Source organism: Lotus japonicus, chromosome 2, assembly GCF_012489685.1.
Source record: "Lotus japonicus ecotype B-129 chromosome 2, LjGifu_v1.2".
Lineage (NCBI taxonomy): Eukaryota > Viridiplantae > Streptophyta > Magnoliopsida > Fabales > Fabaceae > Lotus > Lotus japonicus.
The window spans coordinates 22774520-22793292 of record NC_080042.1 but is presented as its reverse complement, the minus strand read 5'-3'; the positions used below and the strand labels follow the sequence as shown (position 1 = coordinate 22793292).

The window sequence follows — 18773 nt, the reverse complement described above, 5'->3', positions numbered from 1 at the left end:
CAAAATCACAAAACCCAAAAACAACCTTAACCCATAACCCTAAAACCCAAAAAACACTATCTCTACCATGGATGATGGAACAACCTAAAACTACCACCCAACCCCAACGTGCACCGCAACCCCCACCCCTCATTCCCCATAACCCCAATCCTCGCCCCCAATAGCAACCCCAATATCTAACCCAGACAAAAGTTATGAAACCCAAAAATCTCAGAATCCAGCATAAGGGGAAGAAGAGATGGAAAATCAAAAATCAGATCTTGATGATGGGTAATTGGAGAAGAAGAAGAAGAGAAGAAGATGAACCATAAGCCCGGCTGTAACACCCCCACCCAGAACCAACAACCACCGCCCTCCACCAGAAACCAAGCCCCCACCGCTCAAAAACGCAACCACCACCGCCCAAAACGCAACCACCACTGCTCATATACCATCAGATCGGCACCACCTTTACCTAGATTCGAAACCCAAATCCAACTAAAGTTCCTTCCTTTTTACAGAAATCAATCATCATCTCCCAAACTTTTTGTATGTTGGCCTTCAGATCTGAAAGGAAAATAAACTGAGGTTAGGGATTTGGTGTGTTGTTAAAGATGAAAATGTTGATGATGATGGATGAGGTAGATATTTTTTTTTTGAAAGTAATGAGGTAGATATTGATGGTGAGGAAGATGCGTGATGGGTGATGAAGATGTTGATGGTGATTATGAAGATTAGGAAGATGTTAAGCGTTGAAATGAAGATTTATTTTAAGATGTTGAAGGGTTTTATGTTACAATTTTTTTTTTATTTAATATTTTTCATAATTTAATAATTAATTAATTTAATGTGGAATTAAAAAAAATCCAATTAGACCTCATTAATTGACGTGGACGTGCCACGTAGGATGGCCGGTACATGTGGAGACGGTGGTCAGCGCCACCACTCCGGCGGGACGAAAACCAGCTATTTTCCTTATGTTCAAGGGCTAAAGTTAACTTTTACTCCGGCGAGGGACGAAAACCAACACTCGCTAAAATTCCAGGGACGGAAAACATATTTAACCAAAAAAAAATGGTGGAAATTTTCCTATGTACCAAAAAAAATAACATGGTGGAATATAAACAATTAATAAATTGATTCTATTCCTAATTAATACAACATATAATAAAAAACCTACTTAATAGATTGGACATGCACCATATAGCCATACACGGAATTAGCATCACCAACTACACTCCCACTTTCCAGATTCATTCCATAATAATTATTGCTATTTTTTAATGTGCATAATTATTATTATCCATAATTTATTAAAGTGCATATTCATTATTTATTATTGACCTATTATTTATTATCACAATATAAATATAAAACAAAACAAAACCTCATGATCCATCTTATATACAATTAAAAATATAAATCCCCAGATTTTGACTTAACCAGCCAGCACTCTGTGTGCAGAGATGGAGATCAAACACAGGGAATGAAATTCAGATCTTTTGAGCCATACCTATTTCACATCTCAGCCTGTAATTGAGCTTCAATGGCGAAAGTTGGGATTTTACTGGTGTTTGTGATTGTGGGCATTATTGGCACTAGTGAAGGTGCAAGGAAGGCACCATGGAGGGTTCACACTCTTTTCTCTGTAGAATGTCAGAACTACTTCGATTGGCAGACGGTGGGACTCATGAACAGTTACAGGAAGGCCAAGCAACCAGGACCCATCACTCGTCTCCTCAGTTGCACTGATGAGGAGAAGAAGAATTACAGAGGGATGCATTTGGCACCAACCTTTGAGGTTCCATCCATGAGCAGACACCCAAGAACTGGTGACTGGTAAGATGATAGTGATGATAATCAGTGTTGCAAAGTTAATTTCTTATTTTAAAGTTTTTGGAAATGTTTTTGATGTTTGATTGTGTAGTGTAAATTTGTTTGTGTAGTTTATTGTTAAGTTGATGTGGTTGACTTTTTTTTTTTTTTTAAATTTTGATTGTTCAAATTTGGTTGCTGGTACATTTTTGAAGTCTGATTGATGAGTTATTGTGTGTAGTTTATAGAACAGCTGCTGCTGCTGTTCTTTTCTTAGGCATGTCTGGGGTCAGTATCTGTTAGTTCTCCTAACAATTTATATGCAGGTTTGGATGCATGGTGGAAAATCACAGCTGACATTCACGAAAGCTAAGGGAAGTTGCTTTTGTGCACTGTGATTTTGCTCACCGTGGTTTTCTACGGTGTATCCAAACATGCATTATGTAAAAATTGAGGGTTGCTGTGTTAGCTAAATATGGCCTCTGAATTTGTGTCTTACAACAATTTTGATTGCTGGAATTTCTGCACTCTGGTTTAATTTGTGTGTCTTCTGCTTCTCTGAGTAGTTATGACTTGTTAGATTGACAAGAAGTTTGCTGATGCTAACAATCTGAGGTTTTCCTTATAAGTAAAAACCTTTGAGCTAGCAATTGTCACCAATTTGTGCAGGATACTGGATAATTTTTTTTTTTTACTTTTCCTGCTTCTTAATGATAGTAATTTGGTATTGCTTTGGTGATTTCTCTCTCCCGTATGCCCCTTTTAGAGTGTTTTGAATTTGAACACGTCTCTTTGCCAAATTAAGACCTGTGCATCAAAATAAATTGTGTGCTTATTACGAAAGCAGAATCATTTTCCTGAGATAGAAGCATCAGAAATAAAGCTTCTTTCTGCTATGCAGGTACCCTGCAATAAACAAGCCTGCTGGGGTTGTACACTGGCTCAAACATAGTAAGGATGCAAAAAATGTTGACTGGGTTGTCATTCTAGATGCAGACATGATAATCCGAGGCCCAATTATACCTTGGGAACTTGGTGCACAGAAAGGAAGACCTGTTGCAGCATATTATGGGTATTCACTTTGTTTCTTGTTCAGATACCGTATGTTGAAAGCACTGGGTGTTTTACTTAGAGTGAAAAGCTAGATGTTCACTCATCACTCTTGTTGCAGATATTTTCCAGAAGGATACTAATGAACTAGTACTGTTTATGTTTGGTAATAAAAAAATTTGCAATCTGGAAGTTTGGATGCCTATTCTTTTTTTACTTACCTTGGACTTAATGTCTTCACCTGAAATTATCAATCAGAGAATAAGGGCGTTGCTAAACACAAACTAGATAGCTTTAGTTGAAGTTATGGAAATTCATTAAATCTCCAGAATAGTATATATATCTTGTATTAAATTCTAGACGCAGTGTTTCATTTTCTGCTTCACCATTGAAACTTACTATATACCAAAACTTCTTCTTCAGGTACTTAAGAGGCTGTGACAATATTTTGGCTCAACTGCACACAAAACACCCAGAACTGTGCGACAAAGTTGGCGGGCTTTTGGTCTATCATATAGATGACCTGCGAGCTTTTGCTCCCCTATGGCTTTCAAAAACAGAAGAAGTACGGGAAGATCAGGCTCACTGGGCAACAAACATAACTGGTGACATCTATGGGAAAGGATGGATTAGTGAGATGTATGGATACTCTTTTGGTGCCGCAGAAGTGAGTTCAATACCGTATTATGAATTTTGTTTTTTAGAATTATAAAATATATACTTAGTGTAGCTCTGCCCTAAACAGCTAGCACATTCATTATACTGATTGGCTACTCAACTTACTAATAATTTTGCATGTTTCCCTTATCTTTCTATCCTCACCTTTGGGTTGCTTCTCTTGTTCACAGATTGGACTTCGGCACAAGATCAATGATAACTTAATGCTCTACCCAGGTTATGTTCCTCGAGAGGGAATTGAGCCAATTCTTCTTCACTATGGGCTGCCATTTAGTGTAGGGAATTGGTCATTTAATAAACTGGCTCACCATGATGATGGAATTGTTTATGAATGTGGCCGGCTCTTCCCAGAACCTCCCTATCCCAAGGAGGTATGTAGACCTGTATATTTGTAGGAGGAAAGTCGTGTGTGATGTTAGAGAAATATGCTCTTCTCCTCATGGTCTACTAGTCTTTCAGGAGAAGAAAATAAAAGCATGTGAATTTGTAATATACTAATGCTAAATTTGTTAATAAGTAAACATATATTTGTGGCATGTTTATTGATAATAATTAGCATTTAAAACATCAATTTTAGTCAACATTTACTGAGTTAATGCACAGAAATATGGCACTGTGTTTTTTTTCTATCCAAGTTATGCTGAAATTGGAAATTATAATTTTGCAGGTAAAGCAGTTGGAACTTGACTCTAATCGAAGACGAGGACTGTTTATAAGTATAGAATGTATGAACATTTTAAATGAAGGTCTTTTATTACAACATGCAGCAAATGGTTGCCCTAAACCAGCATGGTCCAAGTACTTGAGCTTTTTGAAAAGCAAAGCTTTTGCTGAACTAACTAAGCCAAAATATGTGACTCCTGCTACTTTACAAATGATGGAGGATACTGTAGAGAAACATGTTGATCTTGCTGCTGGAAAGCCGCATCCCAAAATCCATACAGTTTTTTCCACGGAGTGCACAACATACTTTGATTGGCAGACCGTAGGACTTATGCACAGTTTCCGTACAAGTGGACAGCCTGGAAATATTACTAGACTTCTTAGCTGCTCGGATGAAGACTTAAAGCAGTATAAAGGCCATGATCTGGCTCCCACACATTATGTTCCTTCTATGAGTCAACATCCATTAACCGGAGATTGGTAATTGTGTTTATGTGTACCTTTTTGAGTTTGTTAGTTCTTGTCATTTCTGCATTGACATTTACTGTATGATTGGGACAAAGTGGTCAAGATTATCAATCATGGAATGAGAAAAGGACTGACTCGTAGCATCATTCTTTTGAAGATAACTAGTGCTAATTTTGATACAAGAAATCTTGACAAGTTCATTCCTACGATTAATGATTGCTTAAAATGTATCTGAATCTATAATTGTCATGGTCAAACTATATTTCCAGCTCATGGCTGTATCTTTTTATTTTCAATTTTTGAATGCTGCTTTAACCCCTGAGATTTTTAACTTGGAAACCAAGTATTTGTTTTTATCATCATTTTGAGTATGCTTTCTTAATTAATGTAGTTGAACCTTCAAATCCAACATCCAAAGCAACAATTTCCTAAAACTAATGTTCTGGGAGTCTATAGTGTTTGATGGAACTCGCATTTAACTTAACTCATTTATGAATAACTTTTAAACTGCTGATCCTTACCTCATGAAAAACTTTTAAACTGCTACTCCTGCTTAAATGACATACAAGATACCTTGTGCCTCATCTTGTAGTATGCAGTTACTGAGAACCTATATTTTTTATTCTTCATGTGGCTGAATGATTCATACTATAGGCTAAAAAACTTGATAGTATGTCTGTTATATTTTAGGTATCCTGCAATTAATAAACCAGCCGCAGTCCTTCACTGGCTTAATCATGCAAATATTGATGCTGAATTCATAGTGATTCTTGATGCTGATATGATCTTGAGAGGCCCAATCACACCATGGGAATTCAAAGCTGCTCGTGGTCATCCTGTTTCAACTCCTTATGAGTAAGCCTGGTGAATTTCATTTATGTTTATGGGCCCTGTCAACTGTTGATGTAAATGCCTCAGTTTTCTGTTGATGTCTGTTTTATATTTCATATTCACTTTGATAACTCATTTCTATTTCTTTTGATCTTTACGCACTAGCTATCTTATTGGCTGTGACAATGAGCTTGCAAAGTTACATACTAGCCATCCTGAGGCTTGCGACAAGGTTGGTGGCGTAATCATTATGCATATAGATGATCTCCGGAAATTCGCTTTGCTATGGCTGCATAAAACTGAGGAGGTTCGAGCTGATAGAGCTCATTATGCAAGAAATATAACAGGAGACATATATGAATCCGGGTGGATTAGCGAGATGTATGGTTACTCTTTTGGTGCTGCAGAGGTATTTTTTTTACATTCTTTCTTATCTAGCATAGTTGTTGATATGGCTATTGGTGTCAGACTGTCAGTGTTAGAGATATAAGTAGAACCTGTTTAAATTATAGCCTCTTCAAATTCCTCTTATTGAAGTGATTTTATGATTTTATTTCCTATGAACACTAGTGAAGCACACTCGCATGGAACAAATATACAAATATACAAATTGTACTTAGGTTTTTTTCTTTCGAAATACAGTAAGAAATGTGATAGTGGCAAACATAACAAAATATCTACTTAGAAAGAGTTCCAAATTTTGCAAGAAATTAAAAGCAATGATATTGAGAAGGTCAAATGTCAAGAAACCTTGGCTAATAGCTAACTATTTGGAACACCTACCTCTTACTAATCTAGCGATTGTGTTTGCCACTTTGAGAGTTGATTGTTTGAATTATGACAATCGTAAGAGTTTGTGCAATATATGATGAACCTTCACCCAGTAGCATAAGCTTTCTGGAGAATTGGTCTTTCAGTCGTATGAGGGCTACTATGATTAAGGATTAGAGTTCTGGATTTAATGAGCATCAATTCTCATTCCCTATCATGTTACGCTGTTTTTCTCTTTTGTATTGTGTTTCTGTAAAGTGGCATGCTGCATTATTTCTTACTTCCTCTTTAAAATCCGAATAAAATTTCTCTGCTATAACCAGTAGTGTTATTGGTGCAGCTGAAGTTAAAGCATACTATAAGCGAAGACATACTGATATACCCAGGATATTTTCCTGTACCGGGTGTCAAATATAGAGTTTTTCATTATGGATTGCGATTCAGTGTCGGGAATTGGAGCTTTGACAAGGCAGACTGGCGAGTGCATGATATGGTCAACAGATGCGGGGCCAAGTTCCCGGACCCCCCATCGCCGCCAACACTTGGTCAAGCTGATGAGAATTTCCAGAGAGACCTGCTCAGTATCGAATGTGTGAAGACACTGAATGAAGCATTGAATCTGCATCACAAGAGAAGGTGCAACAGTGACAATTCCTTATTGAAGGATGAGGGAAAAGATGAAAGTGTAATCAAAAGGGAACTCGGTAACATTGGTGCAAGTATTGATTCAACAAGCAATAATATCTCAACAAATCATTCTTCAGAGGAATTGGCGAGTGTTCAGAAAGACGAGATGCCTAGTTCCTTAAGGTTTTGGGTGATATTCTTGTGGGCGTTTTCCGGAATCGGTTTCTTGGTTGTGATTTTTGTGGTGTATTCAGGTCACAGAAGAACAAAAACAAGGACAAAACACCATAGTAGAAGGAGAAGAAGCTTGCATTCAGGATACATGGAAACGAATGGACGTGACCGGCACAGCCGCGATGTGTAAACAATGTGCTCTTTTTCTTTCATACAGCGTAAAGCTCATTGGTCAGATTTTTAAACCTGCCATGAAGGGTAAAAAGCTTGTTTCTTAAGTATGACTTGGTTCCTAAAAGGCAAGCCTTTCTGACCGTCTGAGATGACTTTCCACTTGATATCATGTTGAGAAGTCTCACATCGTCTAAAGATTAGATTGAGAATTTGCAAGGGAACATATCTTCTATTCGTTAATTTGAGATTGCTTTGTACTATTATTATGTAGCAAGAAATCATGAGGTCTTAGAAATGTAGAGCAAGAAACTGAAGCCGACAGCTTCAAACTGAACTTGGGTTTTCCTGCAGAATATGTGAATTGGAAATAGTGCATACATTTACTTTTTGGCTAAAAGCATTTTCCATATTGTCTTTTGTGAAACATTTTGGTGATCATGTCCCTCTTAACACTCTGTAAATACTCATAATGAAAAGAGGTATCTAACTTAATGTTGAAGTGCAAAATTGACAACTATCAAGATGGTGGTACATTGAGTTGTCTGTTCATCCCAGTAAACTAGATAATCATTTAGAAGTTATTGTTAGAAGTCCCACATTGGCTAGAGATAGAGCATAGATAGTCTTTATAAGGGTAGTGCAAACCTCAACTCTTGAGCTAGTTTTTGTGGTTGAGTATAGGCCTCTCAATTTCTAATATGGTATCAGAGCCTATCATAGATCCATTTATTGTTTGTTGTGGAGACTTCCCATATTTGAGGCATGCTATTAGAATTTGGGAGGTCTAACTCAATCATCCATCAGAGTTTAAATTCCAAGATCTTGGTCTTTGAAGCTTCCATGCAATCATCCTCTCTTGCTTCTGGATTGCAACAGGTCTGTCTGGTAAGGTTATGAATAACCTTATTAGTTAGACAGGTAATGATAGTCACATTTATATTATTGTTAAAAACAAGATCACATCTATCCTTCATAATAACATGCCTATACAAAAAATCCTTCATAATAACATGCCAAAACTGTAATTCCAAAAAGAAGTGACTAGTTGATCCGTCTTCGATGAAGATAGTACTTATAAAGATTGATAGTCAGGCAATTACCAATGCACAGACTGAAAAAACGACTCCAATTCTATGCCTCAATGAAGACATTTCAAACATTTTGAACAGAGGAATACATCATTAAATATTTGACTAGTCCTCTTTACGCATCCCAAATGGATCCTAAGTTAGGGAAATGCAAATTTACTTGATGATTAATAAGTATTCATATCATGATTGATTCAGTTTAATTGGATTTTTCAGACTCAAAACCTAGGTAAAAAATCCATTAAACACTAAGGTGTACTTATGTGTGTAGACCAAATGCGGGCTTTAGTTGATATAGATCCAATTGACATTGATTCAAACTCTATTATGCAAAACTCAGATTTATTTAAATTTTATTTTGCAAACTGAAATTCAAACACACACTTAGACATCTATGGACGAGTTGAGTGTGTTTGTATTTCCATTAGAGGATGTTTAAATGTGCTTTTGACTAATTCATGTCTCTTGTGTCATTGGAGTGAATATATTTTTAACTAATTTGAACGTAAATACAAATACACACCTACAGTCTATATATAATTAAAAAGTGTTGAATGAGCTTTTGTTAGTTGTAAAATAGATTCGGTCTGAATTTAGAATTGATGCTTTTTAGACTTTATTCAGATTAGGGAGTAAAATCAAAAGATTATTATCAATTAAAAGTGTCACTTTCTATGTTCCAGATACATCCCATATCAATCTATCATTTTCAAATTACCAACACTGGACATAGTCCACATTCAGCAATTTATGTCTTCACCAACTGCATCTTCGACAACCACCTACTTTCTAATTAGCCGTTGCTCTAAATCAGCTAAGCTTCTAAAAACATGTACATCCCCCCACTGAAATTCTTACTCCTATTACTACAAACACGCGTATCAAATAAAAACTAAGATTAATTTGAATTGATGCTCCAACAAATTCGAACAAATCAATAATAATAATAATAATAATAATAATAATAATAATAATAATAATAATATATTCAGTAATGATTTTTCCAGAACTATTACACATTGTACTTTATTTCATTATTGTTATCACATCATTTATCAGTTTATGAGTGTTGATGCATTGTAATTCATATAGCATTTAGCTCTAACAGTGTTAATTGATGTATGGTTAACACAGTGTAGTTGAGTGGTTAACTCAATGTATTAGTTGGCTAACTAAGCTGGTTAGTAGTCTGGTTAATGTGTGCTATAAATAGAAAATTGTGTAAGTAAATCAGTTAGAGCTGTTAATAATAGCTCAAGTGGTAGGAGCTGGGGACACATGAGTTGGGTAAGGGGAGGTTCAGGGATCGATTCCTTGCGGGTGCAATTTATCTTTCCGATGTACAAAAAAACAATAACAAACTAATCATTTTCTCTCTCAAAATTCTCTCTCTCTTCTTTGTGGTGTGTGACAAGTTCACCACACAAGAACATTGTTGGTTCTAACAATGGTATCAAGAGCAAGACGATTAGGAGCCTGTGGTGGCACTCATAATGGTGCAAGGAGTTCCAGCGGCGGAGCTCAAGGCTGCGATCAACAATTTCGGGGAGAATTGAAAGGAATCAAAGAACCAGAGAGCGATGTCGAGTTCGAACGTTCTTCCCATGAATCTTTCTATTCTCGATGGTAAGAACTTCGATCATTGGAGTATCCAGGTGAAAGAAATTTTCAGATTTCATGAATGTCTTGAGGTAGTGGAATCTGGGGTTGAAGAAATCACTAAAACTTCCACTGAAGCCTAGAAATCGGCACACTGAGAGGCTAAGAAGAAGGCTTGCAAGGAAATCTTCTGGATTCATCAATGTGTTGATCTTGCGAATTTTGAAAAGATGCCAGCTGCCAAATCTTCCAAGGAAGCATTGGAGATATTAGAGAAAAGCCATTCTTGAGTGGCAAAGGTGAAGAAGGTTCGACTCCACAGAATGAGGAAGCAATGTGAATTTCTTCATATGGAGGAGCAAGAATCCATTCCATAATACTTCACTAGAATTCGAAGCTTGACCAACCATATGAAGAGCTATGGTGAGAACATGCCAGATCAAGGGGTTGTAGAAAAGGTACTCATAACTCTTACTCCTAATAGTAATAGCAATAGTGGAATTTAAGGACACTGAAACTCTCAAGATTGATGAGTTGCAAGGTTCCTTAGAGGCACATGAACAAAGATTTAAGGCGAGATTAGTTGATAGGAAAACCGAGCAAGCTTTGAGTGCTCAATTGAGAGGTAAAATGAATTTTGGGCAGAATGATAAACAGAAGAAAGATAAGGGAAAGTGAAATAGTGATAAGAGGAATCATGTTGGAGGTTCAAGCTCAAATGAGCAAGGATCTCATAAATCAAATTTTGATTCAAGCCATGCCAAGAAAGGAGGGAACCAAAACAATGGAAAAAGAAATTAGGGGCATTTCACATCAGAATGCAAGCATAAGAAGGCTACCCGAGGAAAGGAAGAAGAAGTCAGATTAGCCAAAGATCAGTACTAGATTCTGAGGATGTGTTGTTGTTAGCAAGGAGTGAAAATCCAGGCTTATGCACTAAAAAATCTGATGATCAATTGTTGATGGTGACTACCAAAAGTGATCAGAATGCTTCCAATAACTAGTATCTTGACACAGAGTGATCCAATCACATGTCTGGGTACAAGAAGTGGTTTGTATCCCTTGATGATTCTATGAAGACAAGGGTGAAATTTGCAGATGATAGCTTCCTTTGTGCTGATGGAATTGGGAAGGTGATGTTCAAGAAGAAAGATGGGAAAACCTCCTTTATTGCAAAGGTCCTGTATGTGCCCAAGATGACAAACAATCTCCTCACCATAGGCCAATTACATGACAAAAGGTACAAGAATTTTTTTTTATAAGCAATATGAATTATATTGAAGCGAAGCACAAGGGGTACTTCAACCCAATACAAAGAGGAAGAAGGGAAAATACAAAATAAAATGAGTAACATTACAAAACAGCAGCAATGATCCCTCTATTGGTATAAGCCCACCACCCACCACCTCCTTAGAGACAGATTAGAGAACCATGCCTCATTAAAACCTTACCAGGAAAAACCCCCTTGAGAAAACCTGGAGAAGGAAAAAGAGTACATAAGTTCAATAATCAAGATGACATCTCCAAGGAGGACTATACATAGACATAGGAAAAATAGTAGCATAATTCCCGCAATTCAGATTAATGCCTTCCATTCAATATAGTATACAGGACATAATGCCTTCTAGACACTTCACCAAGCATAAATGCAGCACGCATAGAAACCACCTCAACAGCTATGATAATTAGACAAGTCCCACCAAGAGTTGCTAAGTTAACTTAAACAAGTGTCACTTGTAACGCCCCGATTTTCGGGTGTCACTTTAGTAACCTATTAATTTAAATATGCAATATTTTCCAAATGAATTTATAAAGCGAGTAATTTTTTTTCTTTTGAATTGTTTTCAAAACATGTAATGCCTACACCCAACAGTAAATAAAATCTACATCAAGCCTTGACCAAGGCAAGTTCCCGAATGTATGAACGAAAGAACACAACTACAAATCTAACGAATGAAATCAGATCCAACAAGGAATCTGTTATGCTACGACACCCTAATCCGACCTACTCCCTACGATCTCCACACCGGGGAACCGCAAGAAAGCAATGCATCGGAACCTACCCGAATCTCAAATGCAAATTCCTAAAAATTATTAGGCAAGCTTAAACCAATAACGGTAAGCTCTCTAACCCAAGGCTCTAACCTTAAACCCGACTCTACTCTTCATGTCTTCCACTAATCTTCAAGTCTTCAACTCCGACTCGTGCAAAGGTCAAGTTTCATCGACAGTCCTCCATCGCCTAATAGCGTTAAGCGCCCAAACAACAAATAGCACATAGAAAGGGTTAACTCCATGCAATTACCACATATAAAAGAGAAAAGCATGCTAATCAAATTTAGGTGCATATCATGACATGTAAGCTAGCAACTTCATTTAAAATAGATAATGACATATACCCAACAACATAATATTTAATTCAAATATCAACAACATAGACTTAATCAGATATCAGCAACATAATAACGGATTTAAGTCGGATAACAATAACCTCAACAATATAACATCAAATCAGATATCAACAATCATCAACAATCCTCAACAACATAGGGTCAGGTGTTAGTTCCCTATATAATGCAACTATATGCTACTACCAAAATGGATCGATCAATATCGTCTCTTAAGACGGGACAGACGTGGAACGACAACCACTGAATGCCACTTAATATCGCCTCACAAGACGGGACAACCATGTGGAACGACAACCACTGGATGCCATTTAATAACGCCACGAAGGACGGGACAGACATGTGGAACGACAACCACTGAATGCCACTTAATAACGCCTCGAAGGACGGGACAGACATGTGGAACGACAACCACTAAATGCCACTTAATAACGCCTCGAAGGACGGGACAGACATGTGGAACGACAACCACTGAATGCCACTTAGTTCAGCCCTATATGCCAAAATCAATCAACAATAATCACGTCTTATCCACTTGAAAGCAGTAATGACGGAAACCAGTAAACGACCGAAGCCTCTCAGAAAACGGAGACACACGTCTCAATAAGTTTACTCGGCCGAAGCCTTCAGAAAACATTTGGCACAAGCCTCAGAAACAGTCAACATAAGCAAGCATTCAACATTGCAAGCATAATAATCATAATCCAGTGCCAATCAATATAAACATCTTCATCTCAAACGCAGGCAGTGCGATAAAAGCAGGCAAGACTCAAATGACGCTCTAAAACTGAGTTACCCTTACCTTCGTGAGTAGAAGTTGGGCATGGAAATTGCGAACCTAGAACAAAGAAAACACATTCATCAACACAAGCTTCACTAGGAGTAACACGATCTACTAATACTAATCAAATCGTAAAGAAAGCCTCTAAAGCTTCAGAGTTCCTATTTAGGCACAAATTGACAACGGAGACTTCGTTCGCTAAAACGAGCATAACTCGAGCTACAGAACTCGGAATGACACGAAACCGGCGCCAAAATTTCGACAATTGAAAGAGCTACGCAATGGCTCAGGTCATAGAGACCCAAAAATTATTTTTGGACACGGTACCCAAGCAAATAGGTTTCGGCCACTATGGAAAATAGGGTTTTCGAACTTTTTCTTCGATCTAAATCAATTCCTAGGTATTCTTAGGCGATATCTAGGCCAGGGAAACTCTCAGAAAAATTATCGGGTCGAAAACTGTCGCAGGGGTATTTTGGTCAATATTTTTAGCTCGGAAACTCAAAATCAGAATTTCGAAAAACAAATTAGATGGGGTCGATACCAACGACGATTATGACGACTAATCCTACTAACGCTAAGCTCAGTCGAGAGTTTTTGATTCAAAAAGCGGAACCTTTGTCAGAAATGGATATTTTGAGCAGAATCGAAACTCGGCGGCCTTTCGGCGACATTCGGCAAAATGTAATCCGCTAAACATGCTCAGGGGCACGTAGGGAATAAGTTTAGACACTAAAATCAAGTTATTTGGACAGTTTTACAAAAAGCTCAAAACTTTGAGCACAGAAAGACATAGAGAAAAGCGACATAATTTACGATCAGAGGTAAGGAAAAGCATCAGTACCTCGAGGCCTACGCGTAGCAACGATCTGTGGGACGATCAGGCAAGAATCCGCAAAAATCACTTTTCTCCTCCTTCCTCCAAGAAACCCACGGCCACAATGTGAAAATGGTGATGTTTTTTTTGTTTTTTTTTTTCATTTTTCAAGCTATATATAGAAAATGGAAAACGCGGGAAAATGAATATTTTGCGATTCCGATTTTTCCTGCACATTCCTCCGTGAATTCTAAGATAGGTTCTGGCGACAGAATTTCAGAACTCAAAACAGGTTTCTTGGAATTAAATCAAACGATCCAAAGTCGGTGTAAATCGATTTTACCCGAAAAACTACTTTTTGCAGTTGATGTCGGATGAGAAAACTTCCTTCTGAAGAAAGGTTGGAAACATCAAGAGAAATAGGTGTACGCGTGTGGAATCTTCATTTGAAGCTCCGAAAAGAAAAAGTCTTCATCGTCGGTTGATTTTAGGTTTCTTGAACTATCAGTGATTTAGTTTCGGCAAACCTCCGAGGATTAGAATCGGACGTTCGTACATTCCAGGGTTTCGTATCGAAACGCCTGTCATGGAAGGATTAAGAGAAATTCTAACATTTCTCTGAAGATTTTTGGAATTAGTTTTCATCGTGACCTTAAGTGCAAATTAGTCGTTTACTAACGTTTTCTTCTTCATAATACTAATCTACCCATCAAGTACAAGTCAAGTTCCTCTCACGCTTACACATAATCCTATGCGTGAGTTGGAAATTAATTATTTATTTAATTTTAAAAACTTGGGTCTTACATCACTAGTAAGGAGGTCCACCACGAGATAGAAGATTTGAAATGAAGCACTATGAAGCAAAGCATCTCCAAGCAACATCAGTTCCCACAATAGGTAATAACCTGCAAACAAACCAGTCCACACAAAAAGAACGATGACAGAAGTTTCTGATGCAAAGTCCATTATATGCCCATCCTTCTCACAAATCACAGAGACAAGCCAGAGGCTCATTCAACCATTCAAATACAGAATGCTGGAAATCCCTACAGCGAGCTCGAAGCCAATTCCATGCTTTTAATTGCGCAGCTTCAAACAGACCCACAGCCTCCACACTTTCCTCTCGAAAAACCACTGCATTTCTCCCAATCCACAGTTGCCAAGACACCGCTAGCCAAATTGCAGCTAAGCCATTATTTTTCGCCAGAGTACAACAAGTGACAAATTGGTTAAGGTGACAAGCAAGGTCACCAGGAATCACCAAATAAATCCCCAACCATCTTAAGATCAAAGACCATACTTCCTAGGCAAAGGAACATTCGAATAACAAGTGGAAAGTAGTCTCCTCCGACAAGCTGCACCAAGGACAAGTAGAGTTAGTAATTGGAATATTCCTACGAATCAAATTTACCTTTGTTTGAAGACGATTTAAAATCACACGCCATCCGAATACAGCAGCATTGGAAGGTGCCCACGCCCTCCAAACAAATTGAAAGGCAGAGTTATCCAACACAGGTTCAGCCCAAGCAATTGCATCATACGCTGATTGCACCGAAAAAACACCACTACCCTCTTTAGTCCAGACCCACTCATCCTTCTTATCTCGAATCAAAGTAAAAGAGGAGATGATCTGAGCTAGAGCACCAAGTTTCAGTGCGTTTTCCCCTACCACAGCAGAAGACCACTGAAGATCCCACACCCACCTATCCCCTGACCAGGAGCCCATTTCAACAAGCTTCTTCTCCTTCTGTGTCGACATTTGGAATAGATCTGCAAACGTCTCCAAGAATTTACCCTTCCCATGCCAATCTTCAGTCCAGAAAAAAGTATCACTCCCATCCCCGAGCCTCCTACATAGAGCATTTTCAAACTAGCCTCCAGCTGCATCCCTAACACAAGATTGTAATTGGTCTTTCCACCAAATCGAGCCACCCTTGCTGGACAAATTCTCACCATACTTAACCATTAGCACCCGGCACCACAGTCGCTCCTTTTCATAGATGAATCGCCATTTCTACTTCCCCAATAAAGCAGTATTAAATTTCCCCAAGTCACTCACACCAAGGCCTCCCTCCACTTTTGGCTTACATATTTGATCCCAACCTTCCCATACAATTTTCTTATCATCTTCCGACCCGCCCCAAAGAAACCTCAGCATTAGTTGTTGACACTTTTTAATAATCCCTTTAGGCATCTTATAAAAGGATATGTAGTACAGTGGGAGTGCAGTGAGCACACTCTTAACCAAACAGATTCTCCCTCCTAGGGATAATGACTTGCTCCTCCAACTCGAAAGCCTCTGATAACCCGAGGTTTCATCTATGTTTGTCGAGTCCTTTTTCTTTCTTTATTTTTCCTTTTGAGTCTTTTATTGAGTTTTTAGTCGAGTTAAGTCCCTTTTTAGTTCATTTTTGCATCTGCATTAGTTTAGGTATTTTCAATCATTTTATTTTGTCTTCTTATTAGTTTTTATTACTTTTAGTTTAAGGTTAATTCTCTGGTCAGGTTTGAACTGAAATTTTGAGAGATTATGAGTGTTGATGTGCTTTTGGGGGTTATTGTTTGAGCAATTGAATGTGGGATTGAGGAAATATCCATTAATGAGAAGTTTTCAAGAGTTACATGGTTGTTATCATAGGGTTTTTGAGATGCTTTTCAGGTTTGATAGACTCTTGATGGCTAATGATGATGGTTGAAGGCAAAATAATGAGCAATGATGATTGTTGAAAAGGAGGTTACAAAGCTGCTGAAAAACTGCTGAAGACCACGCATGTGCGCCCTTCAGGCCACGCACATGCGTGGTGGTTCTGTATGAGGAAGGGGCTGGAACGTGAAGACCACGCATGTGCGCCGTTATGGCCACACACATGCGTGGTAAACAGACTTAAAAGCTGAAAATTGACAGATTGGCCACGCATGTGCGTGGTGGAGACCCCGCACATGCGTGGCGGGCCGCTGGAAAGGCTATAAATTAGGATTTTGTGATTTCTTTTAGGTATCTTTGTATTTTCTGAGCAAAACTTAGAGTTCTAGTTTCTTGGAGCTTGTGGGGGAGGCTTCTTGGCACTCTTGATTCAGGTTTTTGCTCTCTTAATTTGCATTATGAATTTCATAGCCATGCTTGGCTAGTTTCCTTTGTACTTTGGGTGAAGTGAACCTTAGCTTTGATTATGTTTTGAACTTCTGAGTTTCTTATATGAATAAAGTTTCCTTTCTATGTATATCTTCTCTGTTTCAATATTCTCTTGAATGCATGCAAGTGCTTGGCTTTCTCCTTGCACAACGGTAGTTGGTAAGGATTAAGGGACCATGAGATTAGATTGATTTGTTTACTACCACTTAGGTATAAGGGTGGGAACTCTTTGTGTTGGCCTGAACTTATAAACTTCACTCTTCAATTGAATTGACTAGGCACTAAGGAATTAGGTTTGGCAAATGAAATTGAATGTTTTACTTGATTAAGGAATTAACAAGTAGAGGTAGAGGCTACATCACCATGGATAAGGATTCTAAACTTCATATAAGAACTTGATTTGAGAAACATAATTGGACTAAGTGGAGCTTTGCCCAGGGTACTTCTTTTCTGAATTATAATTCTAGCTTTTATTCACAAGTGTTTTTCACACAACCAAACTTCAAACATATATTGCTTTTCCTTTTACAATTCTGAACATTAAAAGTCTTTGAACAATTTGATAAACAACTATCTCTGTGGTTCGATATCTTTATATTACTTCGGGCAATCCGTGCACTTGCGGAATTGCTATCAGCCTCCCTTTGATCTTAGTCACAACTGGATCCCAAGTAGACAAGCGTCTCGGATTTGCTCCCACAGGGAGACCATGATATGTAAACGAAACCTCCATCACTCTACAATTCAGAAGTGCAGCAAAGCGGTTTACCATCGGAGTGGGGTGGAAATGCCTGCAAGCTTGCTTTTGTGGAAATTTACTTTCATGCCCGATACCAGTTCAAAACAGCGCAATACACACTTCAAAGCAATTACATTCTGAATTGAGGCCTCCCCAATAAAAAAGGCATCATCTGCAAACTGGAGAAGAGCCACATCAACCTCTGAATTATCCCCCATCTTGAAGGGCCGAAAATTACCAGTTGCCACAGCCTGCTTAAGAAGCCCATTCAACCCCTCAGCAACAACAAGGAACAAGAATGGGGCAAGGGGATCCCCTTGTCGGATACCCTTCTCCATTTTAAATTCACTGGTGGGGCTTCCATTTACAAGCACAGATACATAAGTAGACTCCAAACAACCCATCATCCATCGAATCCACTTATCCCCAAAGTTTAGCCTCTAAAGCATGTAAAACAAAAACACCCACCTAATGGAATCGTATGCCTTTTCAAAATCCAACTTAAATATAAGAGAAGGAAATTTTGAGCTCTTTGCTGTATGAATCACCTCATTGACAATAACCACACTGTCCAACATCTCCCTCCCACCGAGGAACGCAAATTGGTTTTCATCAATTACCTTGGGGAGAACCTGCTTTATTCTAGTTGCAAGAGTTTTAGATACAATCTTATAAGCACAACCAATCAAGGATATTGGCCTAAAATCATTCAATATATAGAAATCATCCAACATTCTCTTCACATCCTCTTGTAACACCTCCCAAATGTTTTTGATGAAGCTAAAATTAAAGCCATCCGGCTCTGGGCTTTCATTGCCTTCGCATTCCCAAACAGCCGCCTTGATTTCTTCAATACTGAATTCCGCTGTTAGAAACCCATTATCCACATCACCTAATTGATTAAGGCTTAATTGCAACTTTAGTCCCTGACGTTCACCAAACCCACGATTTTAGTCCCCCACCAAATTTAATTACAAG

The 18773-nt window shown here is 38.2% G+C and overlaps 1 protein-coding gene across 1 annotated transcript; it reads left to right on the top strand.

Moving 5' to 3' along the window:
- Nucleotides 1-1371: 1371 nt before the first annotated feature.
- On the top strand, nt 1372-7627 carry LOC130737794 (peptidyl serine alpha-galactosyltransferase-like). The gene is made up of 8 exons (XM_057589634.1): nt 1372-1818; nt 2696-2866; nt 3268-3511; nt 3693-3893; nt 4190-4665; nt 5344-5508; nt 5650-5893; nt 6596-7627. Exons 1-8 carry the CDS (start codon nt 1526-1528, stop codon nt 7244-7246), a joined length of 2445 nt encoding a protein of 814 aa, XP_057445617.1. The 5' UTR covers nt 1372-1525; the 3' UTR covers nt 7247-7627.
- Nucleotides 7628-18773: the final 11146 nt, after the last annotated feature.